The 20,883-nt window shown below is 38.8% G+C and overlaps 1 protein-coding gene across 1 annotated transcript in view; it reads left to right on the top strand.

The window, feature by feature from the left end:
- LOC107093744 (glutamate receptor ionotropic, NMDA 3B-like) overlaps nucleotides 1–20,883 on the top strand; it is a 145,542-nt gene that overhangs the window by 72,799 nt on the left and 51,860 nt on the right. Inside the window, exon 2 of the mRNA XM_015388989.1 lies at nucleotides 15,157–15,857. Within this exon, the coding sequence (XP_015244475.1) occupies nucleotides 15,157–15,857 (701 nt within the window). The remainder of the gene's footprint in view (nucleotides 1–15,156; nucleotides 15,858–20,883) is intronic.

The following is a 20,883-nucleotide window of genomic DNA, read 5'->3' as shown; positions in this document are numbered from 1 at the left end:
AATCTTGAAAGTCACGTGACTAGGACGTAAAACAATAGAAAGCATATAGGCAGAAGAAACGTAACAGTACCACAAAAAAATGGCCATTAATGTCCCTCCACTACGTTTTGCAGTGTGGACCAACGTAGTGGGGGTACATTTTCCCATGAGACTGGGTTGAATCAGCTCATTAGTCCTCTCTTTGTTTAGTCTCCCATAAATACTCTCCTTGTGCAGTTCCTCTGTGCTGGTTCCTCGTCTTACCTCGTCTTTCCTCGTCTTACCCTGGCTCCTCCCGATTGTTTTCCCTGATGTCTCCATGGTTCTGGTTTGTGTAAACATTTTAAGTTGGATTCCTGCCTCAGTTGTTTGTGATTATTCAATTAAATCTTCATGAAACTCACCTCTGCCTCCCTGGCTCTGCATTTGGGTCCTCAAACCTCAACTAAACCCTTACAGTCTCAAGCCTTGTAAACAGTTGCAATCAAATAAACTTAAATAATGTCACCAGATCAGGTAAAATTCAACCCATCCATCTGTCCATCCATCCATCCATCCATACATAGGAAACAAGGACACATTTACAGTTCACTATATGTCAAATTGCTCTGCATTCCATAAACAAATTGTCCCTTGCAATTTGAATTACAGTATAATGACTTGAGTTTTTTTTTTTGTAACAATGCTTGTAAAACTATTCAGAGTCAATTGATCATTACTCAGTTTATGATATTTGCAACCACATATCTGTATGTAATTTGTTGGGATGCTATGTTACAGTCCAGCACAAAATAGTAAAATAATTCAAAAGTTTTCATTTCTTTCTAAACTGCACAGAAAAATAAAACTCTTTCTGCAGTTGTATTTAGTTTCCTTGAGTCATACAGGGTATGGAACCATCTTTTGCTGCTGTTGCAGCTGCAAGTCTTTTTATTTATTCCAGTCTGTTCTGTTTACATTACAATACATAGAGAATTACATTTTGCCCAGTTCCTGTCTGCAAAGTAGTTCAAGCTTAGTAATAGAATACAGTCCATTTGAAATGTATGGGGTGTTAATAATTTAGCAAGGAGCTGTGTATATATAGTTGAATGAGGGAATAATATATTGGAAAAAACATGCAAGATTCATTAATATTCAGAAAATAGGTGGACTTTTGATAAATAAACATTTGTTAATGTTTATGATACAGTGAGAACAGAAAACAGCTTACTCATCTTCTACCCTGATTAAAATCATCTTATTTGGTTCCCCAATAAACTGTGAATCCCATTCATATTTACGGAGCACTTTTTGGTTTGTCAATCATATTAACCCAGATTTGGACTTCAGTCTAATAGTCTATTGTCCCCTCGTCTGTCCTGATCTCCCTTGTTTCCAAATTCCTTCCTCTTCTTTAATTAGTTCCTTTATGCCTACCCTTACACTCAAAATCATCGGTTCCTTTTTGTCCATAACCATTTCTTCCCTCATCCTCCGTCTTTCCATCTTGCCGTCATCTCTCTTATAAAGATGGATGAAAGGGGGATATCAGGCAGTCCTGGTAGAGAACTCAGCTTATAGGGTGAATCACAGCAGGTCATTCATTCAGCATAAGCTCATCCATCCTGGGACCCACACAAACCCACTTCATACACATTTCCATGGCTCACCACACGCTCTCTGGCAACAGAATGACTTCTGTCTCTCTGGGTGTGTTATTACTCTCCTGGGAAGTCTGGTCTGGGGGTTTTGTATTTAATAAGTGGAGCAAAAGGAACCCCACTCTATCAGAAATGTGCAAATTTACATTTTTTGAGTCTGCCAAAAAAAAAAAAGAAGGAAAAATCCCTAAGGGTAAGGTACACTCACCCTTTATAACATATAACATAATATACACACCCTGTACTTAAAGCTTTTGGCATTTCATTACTTCCATGGTTTACCTTCTCCGCTGGGGCTTTGTAAATAAATGTGTCCCCATCTGAAGTTTCTACTCTTCACTTCTGCTGCCGTGAACAGACTGTAAATAAAATCTCCCTCTCTGTGCCTGTACTCAGAGGGCCATTGAAATCATTTCTCTAAGTAAATAATACTGCCATCTCTTCCATCCAGCTCTTTGCAAGAGAATACCAAGTGCAACCAAGAGGGCAATCATCTCTTCCGCTGCACTGTCAGAGGACCCAAACAACTCAGTTTACCCCCAACACGATGGCATTATTACCCCAAACACTTGACGCCACCCCCATCAGGTTAGCAACTCAGCCAGCGTGAAAGATAAAACCAGGCCACATGAAGTGAAGCTGAGTTATGAGCCAGAAAATCATGGTGATGGAAAGCCAGGGTGAGGTGTTAGGAAAGAGCAGCACCGACACGTCACCAGGATATAGTCTGTTTGCGTTTCTTTAGAGCGGATGGATGAGTCACAGGAGAAAATACGATTACGGTGGCAATCATAACTCAGATTAGCCGTCCTCTGTACCTCTTTTAACTGTTAGGCTCGTGAATCAATCACCATTGCATTCGCCACAGCGCTTCATATGTTGCAGAAGGCCACACCAAAAGGACAAATTCTCCACCAAGCAGAGAAAACAACACTCTCTATTAAGCATGGACAACAATCACTCTCTTTAATAAATACTGGCAGCTATTATGATCATAAATAGCAACTGGGCTAGAGGCTTTTTGTAGGGAGGGGGAACGATACATAAATCCATTCAGCATATTTCTGCTATGGGCTTGTAACTCTGCAAACTGACTGGATCAAAGAGCAGCTCTTGACAAAAGAGGCGCAGATGCAGCATGCTGAGATGACAGCACTTACCAGTGTTAGCAGTGCACATGCTGGCTGACTGGAGACCTGAGTAACCAGTCCAGAACAGCGCATTCCTGCTGTTCTGGACTGATGACATCAGGGCGTTTGCAGGCCCGAGGAGGCTCATTAAATCTCAGCTAAATATTAATGAAACTAAACATTCAGCTCGGGATTACTTCATTTACTAAGACTGGCAAGGAGGCATTTGCATACTCTGATATGCGCAATGCATTTTAGTTGTTCCCACTGGATCACCACTTGATTAAAGTGTGGAATCGTGTTGCAAAAACTTTTTCATGGATATTGCACGAGGCCCAGAGCACATGTCAGATCAGTCTGCTTTGCCTATTGTGTCATAATGTTTGTGTACAGGCAGTGTTCAACTGTGTCTGTTTTCTGCAGCAGCCTGAGATGCTTGAGGGGGGGAAAATGCTGATGTGCTCTGTGTTTTGATCACTCAAATTAATTTAAAGCTATGCTGAGAACAATATTCCATCAGATGGCTTGTAAATCATTCGCATTTTCACACCGGCACATTAATAAAAAGCGGTTTTCCCTCTTCGCTCACACAGCTACTAACAAAAATGACAGACAATTTTTTTTAAAAGTATTCAGATCCCCTGATTCTTTTTTTATATATGTTTTATTCATCATAATTTTTGATGAACCAACAGCTGTGCATTATGGTTAATGAAAACCACCCTGAGTGAGTACTTTGTTGAACCATCCCTCGCTATTTAATGCTTTTGTGTCCCTACCTGCTATGCATATCTACAGACTGATAAGTTTATCCTTGCTTTTATACAAATAAGCTTAAGCGCTGCCAAATTTGGTAGAGGATGTAGTTTAAAGATCTTGTACATGTATTCTCACTTATCTTCATATCTAGACCCGTTCTTACTTATCTGGGATGTAGAAATAATTTAAAACAAATATCATTGTGGTTCAGGTTGGATAAGGGTAGTCATTGTCCTGCTGCAAGGTAAACTCCCACTAAAGACTGACGTCTTTTACAGCCTCTAAATGATTTTAGTTTATTTTTTAAGATTGCCTTGTTTGTTGTTCCTGCCTTTTCCCATCAACTATGTCCACCTTCCTTGCCTTTCCTGAAGACTAACATTCCTCAGGCATGATCATCCTCCCATCAAGTCTCAGGGTGGAGCTGGTGTTTAGGGTAATGTGTACAGGTAATTTTGGATCTTTGATAGTGCTCCATTGTGCAGTTCTGTAAAAGCTTTATGCATGGGTAGATAACATGCTCGGATATTTTTCCTGTCTCTGTTGAGGAAATTTTATGATCTTGGCACTGATGACTGGATTATTAGCTCCTCACTGTTTTCATTATCAGTCATCTTATCCACCTGTCACAATTCCTATTTAAACTGCTTGGTCTCAGCAATCAGTGCCAGATTATTCGAGCCATAAGTGAGAGTTCTCTAGTGTACCCCAGTGTGTTTATTCTGATTGCATGATCCTGACTAGTTTCTTCTCCTGGACTTCTGAGTTTGCTTGCCCCAGTTCGGATCTGTTTGCCTGACCTGTCTCTGGACTTCTATTAGATTCTGGCTGCTAATGACATTCGATCCGTCTCCTGGCCCTGGCTTTGATTTCCCTTTTGGTACCTCTTCTGATCTCTGATCTTCTGGCCTGGACTTCTGCTTCCTCATCGACACCGGCTTTCGATTTTCCTTCTGGATACTCCTGCTCTTCCTCATCTGCTGGCTTCTGCTTGTCGATCTGCTCTGCAGCACCTTTGGCTTCAACTGCTGGAACTCTCTGGGTGGTGTCCCACACATGCTGTGGAAAATCATCTAAGTGGATTCCACACCTTATCCTGGGCTCAGAATGAACTTAATAACATGCTCGCTATTGTTCCCCATCAAAGTTACGTAGTCACCACCTATTCCTAGCCAATGAGACGCAGAACGCAGAATAAACTCTTTTTGTAAATAATTTCAGTCTGTCTGCCCTGAATTCTGGGTCCAACGTTCTTAGTCCTGACAGGAAATGCATCCTTACACCATCACATTTCGTTTTTTAAGTGGTGTATTCAAGTCTTGAACATACAAATCACCCTGAACTTTAAGGTAACTCCAGAGAGTACTACTCCACTGCTCTAGGGACCAACAGCAGAAAGAAAATTTAATGACTGAACTTGTCCCAGAAGTTGCATCCAAACACAGTCCCAAGCTGGACATCACTAAGCTCCTGAAAACAACCACTTCTTTCACAGTGTTTCTAAAGAACTCTGCATGCCTGGTTGCTTAATTTTACACACCTCTGTCTATGAATTGATTGAAATGGCAAACTTCAACTATTTGGATGGTCTAGGGAATACTTGTGGCAGTATATTGTATATGATCATCCAAATGTAATTATAATACAAACATGTTGAGCAACATGCTTGGTTTAAAGATGAACTTAATTAACAAGTCCTATTTTCTTTTAGTCCATATTCTCTCACAGAGTTTCATAAACTCCCAGCCCACAAGAACAGAAAAGGCATGGCCTGTCAGGACTTATATGGCTTTTTTCACAATCGTCCAGGAACACAATGGTATCTTTACAACGCTGCTATAAAGTTTCCCCTTTTTCTAACCGGCTATACCAACAGTAAACTATCAAGATGCTTATGTTTAATGGACTCAGTACACTTTTAGCTCCAGCCCTCCCCAAGTTGTTCCCAGCTACCGTATGAGCAGGCGGAGAAACAGGAATCCATTTCCTTCTAATCTAAACCTAATTCCAAGTGTGTTTTACACTTTGTGCCTGGCGTTTAATGGCAGTCCTCCAAGGGCCATAATTTTCTGCCTACTTTTTGTTTGGGTAGAATTGATTGGTAAAATGGTATTCACGCACTACTGTCAAACTGACATGGCGCTATCTCCATGAAGTTTTAGCAGTGAGACAAGATTCAGCTTAGCCTTATTATGTGTACATTACTATTAATCACTCTCTGAACTAACACCCTGTTATATTTAGATAACTGCAGTCATTTTTTTTTGTTTTAAGAGGCTTTATGTTTTACAGTCCTGCGTTTTACATGGATAAGTGAGTATGTGACAGACTTGTTCAGGCACATAAATGAAACTTAATGAATTTGTGCGGATTCCAGCTTTTATGTGTGTATGTACACATTTTTCTGCTTACGCCTCATCTGCATTTGTGTCTAGCGCCACCAGCCTCTTTACAAAATTCAGCATCCACTCTCTGGCAGTATGGCTGAGTGAGATTAAAGTCACCCATATAAATCTCTGTACCAGGAGACGGGGTAGAATTAGGGAAAAATTAAACAATGCTGTTTGCATGCACTTAAACAGACCCATAACAATGCATCTGGTTATCCTTAGCCTGGTCAGCACTAAAAAGCAAAACCCAAAATGCAGTATTAACCAAGCAAATATGAGTAATTGTCCCTATTGCTTTGATGCTGTTTCGACATTAAGAAAAAAAAATTGAAATTACACTCATTCAGCCATCCTTTTTGTATGAGATAATGCAGGTATGTGCATTTCTTACATGTTTTCTAAAAACTGGCAGTGAATAGTTGGTTAAATGGGTTTGCTGGAGGTTTTCTTCTTTAAACATTAAGTCCATGCTTTCTGACATTCTTTGTTTGACATTCTGATTACAATCCTCTCAGAGCTAATCTAATGTGTTTGAAATCCAAGGTGCTCTCCCTGCTGAGTAAATTTGAATGTGATAAGCATGTAACAACTGTTTTGTGGCATTTTTCCTCCATTCACACACATTTAGATGCAGACCCCTACCTCTCTATCCTCTTTCATCAAAACGGATATTAAACCACATTATCAAGTTTTCTTTCATCTCATACATATTTTCCCATCTACATGCCAGCTTACTCAATGCCTCTTCTCCAATCTCTTCCTCCCTTCATCCTCCCTGACGCTCAGACAGCTCACCTGATGACAGTGCTTGTGAAATATTTATGCGTTCAGTGAGGTGCTGAAATTTGGAGAGCTGCCTTGACCGTGGGTTCTGTTTCTGGTCAGAGCAAAATGCCAAGCAGCCGCTCAGAGGGCTCAGACAAGGTGAATGCTTCTGCATGCAACAGTGAGGGCAACTACAGTCATGCCCTCAGTCTGCAAAGCAGCTCTCCATCTAATGCAAATGACTCAGGACAGAAAGTCAAAGCACAGATTAGGGGATGGCGACATTTTGTAATAAGTCGAGGTGAAGCAAGTTAAAGAGATCCCTTGCCTAAAGTGTGGATGAAGGCCAAAAGGAGACACCTGGTTGTGTCAGATCTCCTGCTTACATCTTAGCCTTCCTGTCTCCCCCAGCTACCTAACACATATGCTGTGTTGTCCCACCTGCTTAATAATTCCTCCAACCTGATTTCACCAAGCTTTGAAACCGCAGGTCCAGCTGTTTCCTCTGTTTTTTTTTTTATTCCATTCATCTGTTTTTTTAGTCCTAAAGAACTGTGCAACCAAACGAACATCTTACAGGTGTCGATGCGTTTCTTACAGAGGCCTAAATAAGAAATGAGATCGGTCTCGTCTCTGGCTGCTCACTACCGAGTTCTGATTCAACGTGCTCTTGTCGGTTTTTCTTACTCCACATTGCCCACAGCTCTCAGGGGATTTCTGTTCAAGTATTCCCGGCTCTGTGTGCTTGTACTGCATCTGTGTGTGCTTGGTCGTGTACACATGTGTAGTAGGATTTTTTTTGAGTGTGTTTTTTTGTTACATCGATTTCTGTACATGTGGTTTATTTGTGAACCTGAAAATTATTGGTCGGGCAAAGCAAGCATCAATGGGTAATATTGAAATTTAGTTTTAGAAAACATCTGGTTTAGTTTAAGTGTAAATAATGGATGAAAAAAATGATGGTTTCTATTATGGTGTGTGATTTTATAGTTTTGTCGATAAACTAGATTGTATGTATATTATAGGCATTGACAATTGTCCTTTAGGTTAACTCTGGCATTTTTAAACAGATATCTTTGTGTGGCTGACGAAACTAAACAAACAGGTAAAATGTTATGAGAAATTGAGAAGTATGATGAAATTAATAGGGTTAAATGAAAGAAGTTAAGATAGACCAAAGAATGGTCAGGTAGCACCTTTATGATATTGTCATTAGGAATAGAAAAAGTCCTGTTTGTTGACACATAGGTTTAGATTACATTAGATTAGATGAGCTTTATTGATCTCACAGTGGAGAAACTCACTGGTCACATATTGGCATAATAATTAAAGAAGGTGCAAACAAGGAGGGAAAAGGTGCATTAAGATTAAACAATATAAATACAGTATATCAAGGTATAATAACTGAGCAATCATTCCATTCTCCTTTGAAAAAAATCCTTCCCACAGCCTGATGCTGCAACCACTATGTCATAACAGGGGGGGTGTATTTAGCTTGATACCATGGTGGATAAAAAGTGTCTCCTAAAAGCAGTCTTTTTTTTAAAGCCTTGAATTACTTTTCTTCCCATGAACTATCACTTTTTTTTGCGTAAAGCCCTAAAGAAAAGCAAGCCCTCAGCATAATGCTGCCACCACTCTGTGTTTATGGTGATATGTAGTGTTCTGAGCATATATGTGCATGAGAAATTGGCCAAAATGTTCAGCTGTGATTTCATCTGACCAGGGCCTCCTCTTGCACATATTTGCTGTGACTACTGCTTGGCTTGCAGTTTTTCCCTTTCCACTTTTGTACTGAGGCCAATTCTGAGAGTCCCTAACTAGATCATTAAACCTCCTCCAGAGGTACTTTCTTCAGTCCCAGCCTGATTAGGTCATTCCTTAACAGGCCTGTCAGTTTAAGTGGTCAACTATATCTTAGGATTGGACTTGAACCATACTCTTAACACTAAGATTAACTGAATAGCGCTTGAAATTTACAAAGCTTTGGATAACGAGTTCTCTCCTACAGAGATGAATAGATCAGTAGAAACAAATTAAATTCTACGCAATTGTTCATACTGTTGCAACATTTCCATGTCTGTGCTCATTTCTGTTAGTATGTGTGCATAAATTGTATGTGTTAGGTAAATAAACTGCTATGTTGTTAGTGTTGTTTGTTAAAGGACCTAAAATTATTGGACAGGAACAGCAAGGAGCAGTATGGTGCAGTTTCAGTTCAAGGATCATAATTTGCAGATGCATGAGATAAAATATGGATTTTATATCTTATACCTGAAAATTGCTGACACTCATTTTAGTTGTGCTTATCTTTCATCCTTTTGACTCTTTTTCATCCTCATACCTGCATGTGAAGCTTTCTCCTGAGAATAGATGAAGATACAGTATAACCTTAGAACCTACAAGCAAAAATGCACATGCACTCTAGCAGTATCCCCATTCTCCTACATTTTTTACCATGCAGGAAGTCCTTCACACACAAGAAAAAAAAACTGCTGTAGTTTGGGTTTACCTATGCAGCAAATTGGCCGTGAAAAGCAAGATCAAGTCTGTATGCACCTATTCCTTTACAACCCCCCCTAAAAAAAATCTTAATAAAAGTCACAAGCAGCCTGCATACATCCACTGACTATACACTCACCTTTTATCTTCTCCAGAAATTGACATCATAACAGATTTTCTCATTGTATCCCTGGGCTGAGGTTCCACATAAAACAACAAGAATATAAATATCTGCTATGCAAACCAACAAAGATGCCCCTGACCAGGAGCCAAAGCCCAGAATGTCCAAAGACAAAACTAATATTAAGGCCAACAGCCACAATAAACTTAAATATCTGTTGTCGTTTTTTATTTATGCACCAGTTTGGACTCAAAATCATGCAAAAACATTAAATCTGCTGCATCACAAGAGATAAACACTGATGTTTGTCAGTTCACTTGTAAGAAATGTCGGATTAAGCAGGAAATATGACTGTCAGGGATTTCACTGCTCTGCCGCCACACTTCCAAAATCTATAGGCAACGTTCTGTTATTGTTTGACAGAAAATAGGTGTCAGTGCGCAGTTTGGGGATTACTGTCAATACCAAATGGAGTTATTGTACATCATACCGTACCATCAGTGAAATAAATAATTTGCTTACTCACCCATTGAAGATTTGTGTTCTACTTAGGTTAGTGTTTCTTTCATATATGATTATTAAATGTTGTCGACCTTGTTGTTGTTCTTGTTAAGGCTTCTCAGTTTTTTATGTCTGTTTTTTTTACTAATTATCCACCATAAAGCCACAACCCTACAATGCATTTGATTGTTTTCAGTATAATGACAAAAAAAAGTATCTTATGATTTGGGGAAAAAAATGCAAAAAACTTGATCAAGAAACAAGGACACGTGTAAAAACTGCAGGATACTGCCTAACCCTGTTCTAAAGTGGGGTGGGCCATCATAATTAGTTATATATGTGCTCTGTATTTAGCTCAATCTTTTTTTTTATTATTATTTAAAGCATGTGACACCTTATTAAAGTGTATTTAGCTCAATCTATATTCTCATTAACTCTCACCACCTTTTCACCAACATGATGCTTCCATCACCATTCAGGCAGATCTATAATGCTTTCTACGCCAAATTGAATTTTGCTTATAGGTTAGAAAAAGTTCAAAAGCACCCAATCACAGCCCCTCCTTCTACATTTGCTGTGTCTCCTGGCTTTGTTAGTGTCAAATTCCGGATTAATTGAGTAAATAATAATCTGTAAAATGTTAAAAGCTTAAAATATGTTTTTAATAAGCTCATCCCTAGCCTGCTCTAGAATTCTCAACAAGTTTGTATCTGACCTCTGTAGTGTGCTCTTTGGTCTTTGTGATGTTTTGTTTATTAGTTTCCTCTAAATGTCTATCAATTTTCCAAACCTATTAAAAAACAGCCTCATAAATAAATAAGATGCTTATCCTTGAAAGTCATGGTACCAGCCTTAAGAAGTGGTTACCAAGTGCAGACTTCAAAACAACATGGATTTTTGGGAGAAAGCAATGCAAATATAAAATAAATCTGTTATCTTGCCTGTATGTCCTTAACTAAATAATACAAATTAATTTGGGGCTTTCTGAAGGCAGATATTTACATGGGGTTTTATTTTGTGCAGCTCATTTTTACCTTTATCTTTCTTTAAAAAAAAAAAAAAATCACCATTGTTTTACTTTTTTATGTTTACTCAACTTTGATGATCTATCCCATATATAATATCCCAGTAAAACCTTTGAAGACATTTCTGTTCTATTGTAACACAAAGAGAAAAAAAATCACTGTTTTTCTAAACACAGACTTTGTCAGTGTTTTATGCAGCAGTGTATTATGAAACACTCTGATTTTTTTCCAAAATAAAGGAAAAACGAGAATAAAAATGACTGCAGCTCTAACAGTCAAGCTGATCGTGTCCTTTCTATATCTTTCTTAGACTCCCTTTTGGAGCTTGTCAAATTTGATTGCCAGTAGATAAAGAAATTGGTCCTCCTCTTCTTCAAGAATAGCAGAATGTGATCTGGTCTAATGGACTAAAACTCTTGGCTTAAGATTATAAATCATCTTATCTTTTAAAAGTCAAATCATGGCTTCCAAATCTGCCTCCTCTCTTTCCTCTTGCTTGTTTTTTCTCCCAGCAGCATCATCTAACTACTGTAATGCTGCTGTTACCTCTTACTATTGTTCTCACGTCTTCACGTTTGAAGTAATTCCACTGTTGTGCTTGTTGGGAATCTATCTGGAGATGAGCTCTGGTTTAATACCAGGACTGTAATTGAAATGGTCTACGAATCTTTCTAAAAGTCAGGCAGGATGTAATTGGGAGGGAGAAATAATGAAATAACGCTGAAGTGAAACAGCTGAGGCATCCATGGGATGTCCCGCATTATTACGATTCATTTATCAATGATGAGTGCACAGCAAACATCTCTCTTTGACTGTCTAACAAGCTCCACTGTCTAGTTGTTGATTAGCTTTAACCAATACTTCAATAGAGGCTTGTATTAAAATCCCATTTTTTGTAGATTTATTGTTTCATGAATCATTTATGTATTCAGACAGATTGCACGCCAGAGAACCTGGAATACAGATTTTCACCAAATTTCCCCCAGCTGCCTTAAGGGCTTTGTGTTTATCTTTTATCATCACACTTTTTGTGTTTGCTGATCCTTTTCATAAAATTCTCTTTATGTTGGTTTAAATCCTGTGACTATGAGAAATATTCACACCTGTAGCACCACCCACTGCCAGCTCTCAAATAATCCGCACCCATCAATCAGCTCCCAACATCCAATTCCCTTGTCAGCGCAGACACACCTGGCTCATTCCAAGAGGATAAAAACATGGGGCGCATTAATTCTCTAGACTTCAAATAATTTTTTCCTTAAACTGTCTTCAGGGACTTAAGGACTTTCAGTGGAGTGTTGCTTTGTTAGCTTTGTTCTCCCCCGGTGGGACATTTCCATTTGAATGAACTCGCCTCATTTTGTCTCATCTTCAGCGCCACGTTCATGTGTTTGAATGTGGCCCTCACAAGTGTTATTATCCACCTGCGTTGGATACTTTCAGATTTAATGAGATAACTGCAGCTTTAGTCTCGCTCTGTTTGTTCACGTGTATCTATGTGGGTTAGGTAAACTCTGTCATTGTTAGAGAATGTAACTGTGAGGTTTGCAGGCCTGAGATATTCTTTTTGTATTTTTTATTTCAAGTCAGGTTTTTTGGATTCATCACGAAAACAATTAGTTTACAACAAATATAATCTTTCACCTAATAACAATATTCTATCAAGGCGAAGGAATCCCCTTTAACACGTATATTATCATTTCTATGAGGACACGATATTATAAATCGGGATTTTCTCTAATAAACAAAAGGTCCCGTTTTGACATAAAACATTGTCCTGGTGGTGAAGTTGGACTTTTCGAACAGAGCCTGAATAAAACGCAGAGCTTTGTGATAGAAGGATGCTTAAAATTTCTCATTGGTTGAATATTCTCAACACTCAGCTTCAGTCATGCCCTACTTTACACACTTTTGGCGTCACATTTTGCATTGCATGACAGACATTTTATGTTGCTATGATTCAATGGAGCACGCACATTTTTTATTTTACAAGACATTTGACGGGATTTTAAGGGAGTCTATCACACAAAATTCACTCTTTGTCCTCTCACATGGGTCTTTACTGCCTCTAGAAATAGTCCAAGCACTAATAAAAGTAGGTAAATATATTATAATAAAATGTATTTAAATAAGCTCAAACATAGACAGTTAGGACACAATGTTGTAGAACATAATATTGGTGAGGCATTTCTTGTTTAGTTTTTCATATAACTCACTTAACATTTAATACTTGTAGCCTGCAGCAAGGGTATTTAACTACAACAACAAAAACATCCTACTAAGACCCTGAAGTCTCTAAGAAGTTGCTATGCTGTTATGATAAAAAATAATAAAAAAGATAAACCAGGAATACATGTATTAAAGTCAGAGTGAGAGGTGGTTTTATTCATCAGCATCTACAACCTTGGCTGTTCATGCATGCAGCTCCAAGCATCTTAATCTTTATCTGACTTTATTGAAGTAATAGAAGAAGCATACTTTTCTCTAAGTCTTTTGTGATGCCACATCCTGATTTGCTAAACAGAGTCTGATAATGTGTGGTGAATTTATTATATTTCTTTTGAAGTAAATGTGTTTTAAATCTTGCTGTTTTTGTTGCTTTTGTCTAGTTTTAGTAAGATGTTTTGTTTCTCCTGCTGTATTGATACGCACCCTTCATAGGTCAGACGATGGACTGCAGTTGAGTTCTGTGGGTCTGCAGTTTTTAGGTTGCAAGAGGCAGTGGGGGGTTGTTTATTATGCTCTAAGAGGTGTCTTTGTACGGTGCACACTGGCATTTTTGTTGGGTGGCTTTTGTGATCTTTAGGTAGGGTTATGTTTCTCTCTCTCTTATTGTGATTTGGGGGAGTGATTGATGAATGAGTAGAATCCTCTGCTTGACTGTGGTTTGGATATGTTGTGTTGTATTGTGGGTTTTGGGTTTAAGGGGCTGAGAAATGCAGCTGGTAAATGCACACAAACACAAACTCTACAAACAGGAAAACATATTTGGAGCAAAGAATTCCAGTAAAAATATTTTTTACAGTAGAGCTAAACCCAAAAGTTTCACACCCTACAGCAAATAGAAAAACATTTTTAGAAGCTGAAAAAACTAAGTGAAATAGAAGTAGAATCAGTAGAAAAGATTAAAAAAATAATAATAATATAATCAAAATCTGTTTTGGCATTACAACAGTAAAACCTAATAATGGCTGACCAGAAACATGCTTTTTGAATATTTCAGGTATGGCTGGTGTTTGATAATGCATTTTTTATGGTGGCACGCCTCTTTCCCATCAAGATTTTAATCTTTGGTTTGTTTTTCTGATTAAAGTTTTGACTGGAGTAAACATGATTGTTTCATTTGAAAAATAGATATGGCCTAACCCTTGCCAGAAGATGTGAGTTATTATCCCTTTCATTGAAACAATTAAGTATGCAACGGGAGAAGCATTCAATTATTTTGCCTCTTTAAATCCACAATAACATTACAAAGTAAAAAACAAAAACAAAAAAAATGACCATAAAACAAAGAAATAAAGAATACTTTAATGCAAGTCATAAATCTTTAGGGGTGTTTAGGTTGTTTTCTTTATGAAGGAGGCTCTGTGATTTCAATACAGAAAAGATCAATCCTGCTAATGTGTCATTTGCTAAACTGTTGAGTTATAATTGGAACAGAGATGAATGCATTCAGGGCAATTCTAAAACTATCTAAGGGTAAACTACAGGTTATCCCTGCTATCCCCCCACCTTGCCTGGAGCTGTGATAGGATGAAAAATTGATACAGAACCCCTCAAAGGAAGTGGAATGGGTGGAGGGGGGGGGGCTCAGCATCTGTGAGCTGCATTCAAGGACAACTGTGGTATCCATTTTGGAACAGTATGAAACAAGCCAGTGTTTTCACTGGGGTTTGGGAATGCAGGTTCCTGGATGAACTGTGGATGCTACTGTTCTCCTGCCAAGCCAACTGTGATGTTGCAGATTAGATCCGAATCATTGACTCCTTGTTTGAATCAGCACGTCCCTTTTCATTCGGAATGAGAGATAATGAGCAAAAACGACCGTTTGATTGTTTCTGATCTATGCTGTGGTAAATTGCCAGATAGATAGTGATTGTTTTATTGTCTCTGGTGCTATAACAGCTGTGTTTAAAGTTTGGTTAATGTTTTTATTTTTGTTTTTTTTATGAACCCTAATGGGGTTTAGATGTATTTTAATCTCTGTTCTGATATTTTTTCTCTCTGCCTTAATTCACTTCTCTGCCTTTTCTGTCCTCTAATCTTTCACACTTAAAGTATCCTGTTCTTTGTTTATATGCTACTGTTTAAATGTTTTGGCTTGTTTGTTTGTTTTTACAGAATCAGTATCACCTTCAAATGTCAGCTCGTGTTCCTCCATCGACCCTCGGCAGCCTTCTGCTGGCAGTCCTACAGAATGGAGATGGGGACAAGGACATAGGAAACCGCGGAGAAGGCAGGTGGGGAGGAGCAGCTGTGATCTGCCCTGGATGGGATGAAGGCAGCGACAGCCTGCTGACTCACCTGCAGAGGCACAGTGGTCCTGCTTGGCATTTGTGGGACATCATCAACTTGACTCGCATCACAGGAGGTAGAGATAGAAGGGGGGAGGCAAGAGAGGAGAGGAGGGAGGATCAAATGGAAGAAGAGGCTTTGAACATCATCTCTTCTAGTTTGTTGCGCTCCCCCTCACCGATCTCCTCCGTGCTCCTCATGGGATCTGATCCAGAGTGTCTCTCATCTGTCCTGCGGGCCGCTCAGCGTCTTGCACCATCACTTCCAGCACTGCAGTGGATCATGGGATATCCTTTATCTCCTGATTCACTGCACACCCTGGGAGGTCCCCTTGGTCTGTTGGCCTATGGGGAGGTTGGACGCAAACCAATAAGCTTCTACATAAGGGATGCTTTACAGCTGATTGGAAGAGCAGTCACTGCAGCCACCATGGTGAAGCCAGAGTTAGCTCTGGTTCAAAACTTAGTTAACTGCTTTGAACAACCAAACAAGCATGAGCTACCTTCTTCTGGACAATATCTTTCCAGGTATGAACACACAATGATGCAAATATGATTACACAAATATAAAAAAAAATATTTATAACTCTTTGTTATTATTTTTCTAATTTTGTCACATTAAGACAAGTCAGTCTAATGGTACACTGTTATTATATTATGGGATATTTAAACATAAAGCAGTCAATAACAATGAAGTAAAATAGAAAGTAATGAGGAGTTTCTGTTTTATGGTATTTTATTGTGGTACAAGATACTATCACTCAGACGCAGGAATTGATCTTATCTATTCCTTTTTAGTACGGTTTCTGCATTTAGGGTTATTGTTTTGCTCAAAAGTAAACGTCTACCCCAGTCTGAGTATTCAATCCATCCTATCCTATACATCTAATCCGTTTCCATGTTCACACTGAAGGAAATCATCCTGACAGCAGTATTATGCTGAAACCATGGCTTTTCAGTTGAAAAAAAGTGTTTAGGTTTAGATTTCTGTCATGCTCAAAACAGAAGGACCCAATATTCAAGGCGGAAAAACAGCTAGATTTCTCAGAGCATTTATTGATAACAGAATCTGACTAAGCAGCGTCGATGTCTAAGGCAAGAACTGGTCTTATAACCAGTCTCTGGTCTTATAGTTCCGTCCGAATCCAGAGACAGAGGATGGTTCCAGCCAGCAACGAGGCACCACAGTCGCTGCACAGACAGTCCCAGACGCTGATGTATTGTGGGTGCAGGACAGGCATGAGATCAGAACCGAGCAGACGAATGTAGGCAGAATGATCCGGAGGGCAAAACCAAAGCCGATGTTGGTGACCTGGAAGGTTGTCAGAGATGTGGTGAGGTGCTGAAGGTGAATCCAGGATGGAGTCAGGTCGCAGCTCCATGGAACAGTATAAGGTGGGGTTGACAGGCTGGACAAGGGCAGGCAGGCCCAGTGGTCGGGAAACAGTTCTGGTCGGTACACAAGCAGGCAGAGATCAGGCAGGTAGTCATATCAGGCTAACAGATCAGACAGGGACAGGAAGGCTTAGAGGTTGAGAGGCAGAACAGGACAGCATCAAGTAGTGCACAACAACACTGGAATAAGTCTCTCCAAAGGCTCGAAATAATCTGGCACTGATGACTGGTCTGAAGGCTGGTTATATAGTGACTAATCCAGGTGGATAAGATGAGCAGATAATGAGAACTAGACAGCGCTAACCAGAAATGAGTGATTACACAAGGCTTCAGTGCTGCGATCATGACAGATTCCGAAAAGAGTTGTGCTTCTGTTAAACCCAAAACATTTAGTTTTGGTCTCAGCTGACAACAGCATCTTCTCATGTGTGCAGCAACCCCTACATGGCTAATAGCAAACTGCAAGCATCTCCTCCATAAAAGCTCTTGGTTGGTTAAGCTCTTTCTAGCTTCAACTACAAACTGCTGTTCAGTTAACAGATACTCCAACCAAATGATAGTTGGTGATAGGAAATTATTTGTCAGGGAAGACTCAAGCTCAGGTTTACAACACAGAAGTAAACTCTACACAACTGCAATTGCTTTTTAATGCTGGTTGGTCCAGTCTAAAATATCGATCCACAATGTCTTGTGAACCATTGTGACAAAATGAATGCCAGATTTGGACTAGAAAGACATGGAAACTCCTGGTTGTTCAGATTTAATGTATTTTTTTGTTTCTTTGTATCTTTTATCGTTTACCAAATTAATGTTTTTTTTCCCCCATAGCATTTAGATGTGATTGACAGACACAACACTAAAGACAAATTATCATATTAGACTTGACATATGATGCAGACTTGTTTTTTTTTTACCAATTTCTATAAATTTTGATAATGTAGAAAATTCTGATTTATTTTCATTTTTCAAAAATAAGATGCAGTAACCCCTGCTTAGCCTGAGGAGGGCAATTAACAGGTGGTTTTGGACATAAAAGCAGGATTTTAACATATGGAAAATTGCCTATACCTAAAACGTGTGTTCAGTTGTTGACATTATTCCAGGGAAATTTAGATAGCAATATCATGCATCTATTTATACAATTTATTAGAAAAAATATTTAAATATGGGGGAGTAGTCCTTTACGAGCCACATAGTAAACAAAATAAACGTGTTATTTATGAATATGTTGTATAGTCTGGGCTACTGGCAGGTGTCCTGACTAAATAACATAACAAATGACTAAATAACATATTCATATTTTGACTGCATAAAACAATAATAGTTGTTTTATGCACAAACTTTTAATGATCAAACCCGTAAAAGCATCCACACTTTGTCAAAAAATGCCTTTCAAGGTATATTGCCCAATCTGCATTTATTGAATTAATCATTCCGTTGTTTACAAGTGAAGTTGAAAAAAAATTTTGGTTTAGTTGAGGAAATAGATTTTATGTAGTATGTTAAAGTCAGTTTTAATAATTATGCTAGACTTTTCTTTACAAGTCTTATATCTGCTACTTCCCGTGACCTACACTTCTTAGTCTTGTTAAAGATAAATGGGAAATGCATATGTTTTTCCAACCATTTAATATCATCTCTCAGATGATGTAGGGCTAGCAGCAGTTCTTGTCATGGCTTGCTTCATCCTCAAATACGCTTTCTAACTCTTGCAGACAGCCTCTGGGCAAAACTCCTGTTTCTGCTGTAAAATTATTACTACCGGGAGCCTAAACTGCAACATTTATTCCCACAAGTGAGCAGTTATACAATCATCTTACAACGCATTGATCACACTGACAAACTACAATTAAATTCAGCTGGTCCCACTACTAGGTGTCAGTATGCTTATTAACTTTCTGAGTGACACTTTGGCTTTTAGTGGTAAGTTCCAGACCCTGTTCATGGCTCTTCACGCTCTGGCTGTTGCCCTTGTCTGTCCTCTGCACAATAGGGGCGCTAATTTCTTAACAGCACTCTCATACCAGAGGTGGGGAGGAGGTCTATGTGACATATAGATTCACAGACTGACACCAAAGGGTTTTGTGTGTTTGTCCGTGCTGTTACTATCAGCTCAATCCCTGCGGCTTTTAGAAACGACCCTGACAGCTTTCAAAAATCTGCCAAGGTGCTCTCTGTGATGTAAAGACACACACAGAGCAGAAAGGTACCTATTAAATAATAATGTTTTCACTTGAGTAGAAAACTATAATCCTCACATTTGGATAATAACACACTTCTAAAAACACAGATGAGCCCCATGTAGCTGATATAGTGTAGCCTGGCCTGCTAGACTGATACGCTGTGTCTGAAAAGAAGCTGGTAGAGTCTGACCTCAGTGACTCACAGAGTGAGCAGATACTAATTACATTAAATCAGATAACTATAGATTCAATGCAAAAATGTCTTTCTTTTAAACACAAAGCTCTTACGGCAGCCCGTTTTTAAATTTTTAAAGATATATCGAGCTCATTGTGGACATGCAAAATGGCAGCATTAAAACATCACTCCATTGAGGCTGCAATCTTGACTCTTATTGTTACAGAAACGCACACTTGCATTATGGGTAATTTTGGCATAAGCATAAACTGCTTCCTCCCTCCTGTGATTGCTCTGATCTGTGTTAGACCAAAGTCTGTGCCTTACCAGACTGACTTAAATCCCATGTAGCCAGCTTGGCTGTTGTGGCTAGATACTGTGTGAAGCATTGAATGCTTTTTCTGTAAATTCCCTGCAAACTAAAAAACTCTTCATCAGACAATGAACACAGGTTTGCCTTGAATGCCAGTTCAGACAAACAACAAGGATGGAATGTTACTGAGAGGAACCATTAGGAGCACAAATAAACACCAATAATATTGTCAGTGGATTCTCATTCTGCTCTATCATTTTGCACTTTAGGCAATTGCTGGGTTACAATAACAATTAGCCACTTAAAGCCCAAATTAAAAAAAAATGGTGGCTGACATTAATGCCACCTGCTAGAACAGCTTACTCATTACAGCGTTGTTAGCTTTTGTTTTGTTTTCTTTTTAATCCCTATTAATTTTTCATGATTCACATTGAGTATACTGTAACTCACCCCAAAATCCTTTTTTTTTTTTTTTGCATTCAAACTATATTAACTACATCTGGGTTAATCCGTTAATGTCACTGTGCTCTTATATTTTCATGTGAGATTTTTTATTTTATTTTATTTTTTTTATTTTATTTTCAGTTGTCTTTTCTTATTGATCAAAAGGATATGTGCAGATATATGCCTTGATAACAGCTACAGGCATTTTACACCAAAGCCTCATGTTTAAATATTGCAGCACCTCAGTCAGGGATAGATGTCTCCAGAGTAAGCTCTATGTTTTCAACTAAAAATGTGGCTGAAAAATCACAAAAGATCTAGGTGTAACTACAAGAGTCCCTCTACCCTCTAGTCTGCATGCTTAGCTAAACAAAGTTAGCTACCACATGCTGACCATATCCCCTGCTACCACTCATGGAATAGAATAGAATTCAACTTTATTTTCATTACATTGTCACAAGTACAAAGCAACGAAATTCACTCTCTGTATTTAGCCCATCCTTTTGGAGATGGGTTAAATGTGGCGGTTAAGGGTCTTAATCAGGTAGTCAGAGTGGCAGTCCATGGTAGTGGGGCTTGAACTCAGAATCTATGGGATCAAAGCGCAAGGCCCAAACCACTAGGCCACCACTGCCCTCATCCCACTTATCACTCACTAATCCCAACAAAGCCTTACCACTCAACGTCTATTGGCACTGACCAGTTGGGTGGCATTTCCAAAAATTGTTGGGGTTAACTACTGTCTGTTTAAAAGCTGTATTTTACTTTATAATTAAGTTTCCAAGACCAAAGCTATTGTTACCAAATCTCAGTTAAAGGAATAGTACATCCAAAACATGATTAGCCTTCATTTTCTACTCACCCCCATGCTGAACAACACTCTGGAGTACTTTTTTGATATCTCAAATGCATCTGGAGATCTGGGAGGCATCTTGCTGTCTGCTGACATTCAAATAATGGAGGTCTAATGTGCCCGAGACAGAAAGGTCCATAAAAGTCCACAAAATACATGTCAATATCCCTCCATACTGCTCGACCAATGTA

This window comes from Cyprinodon variegatus, unplaced genomic scaffold (genome assembly GCF_000732505.1).
Source record: "Cyprinodon variegatus isolate N-32 unplaced genomic scaffold, C_variegatus-1.0 Scaffold444, whole genome shotgun sequence".
Lineage (NCBI taxonomy): Eukaryota > Metazoa > Chordata > Actinopteri > Cyprinodontiformes > Cyprinodontidae > Cyprinodon > Cyprinodon variegatus.
The sequence above is the reverse complement of the archived record's forward strand: the minus strand, read 5'-3'. Positions and strand labels throughout refer to the sequence as shown.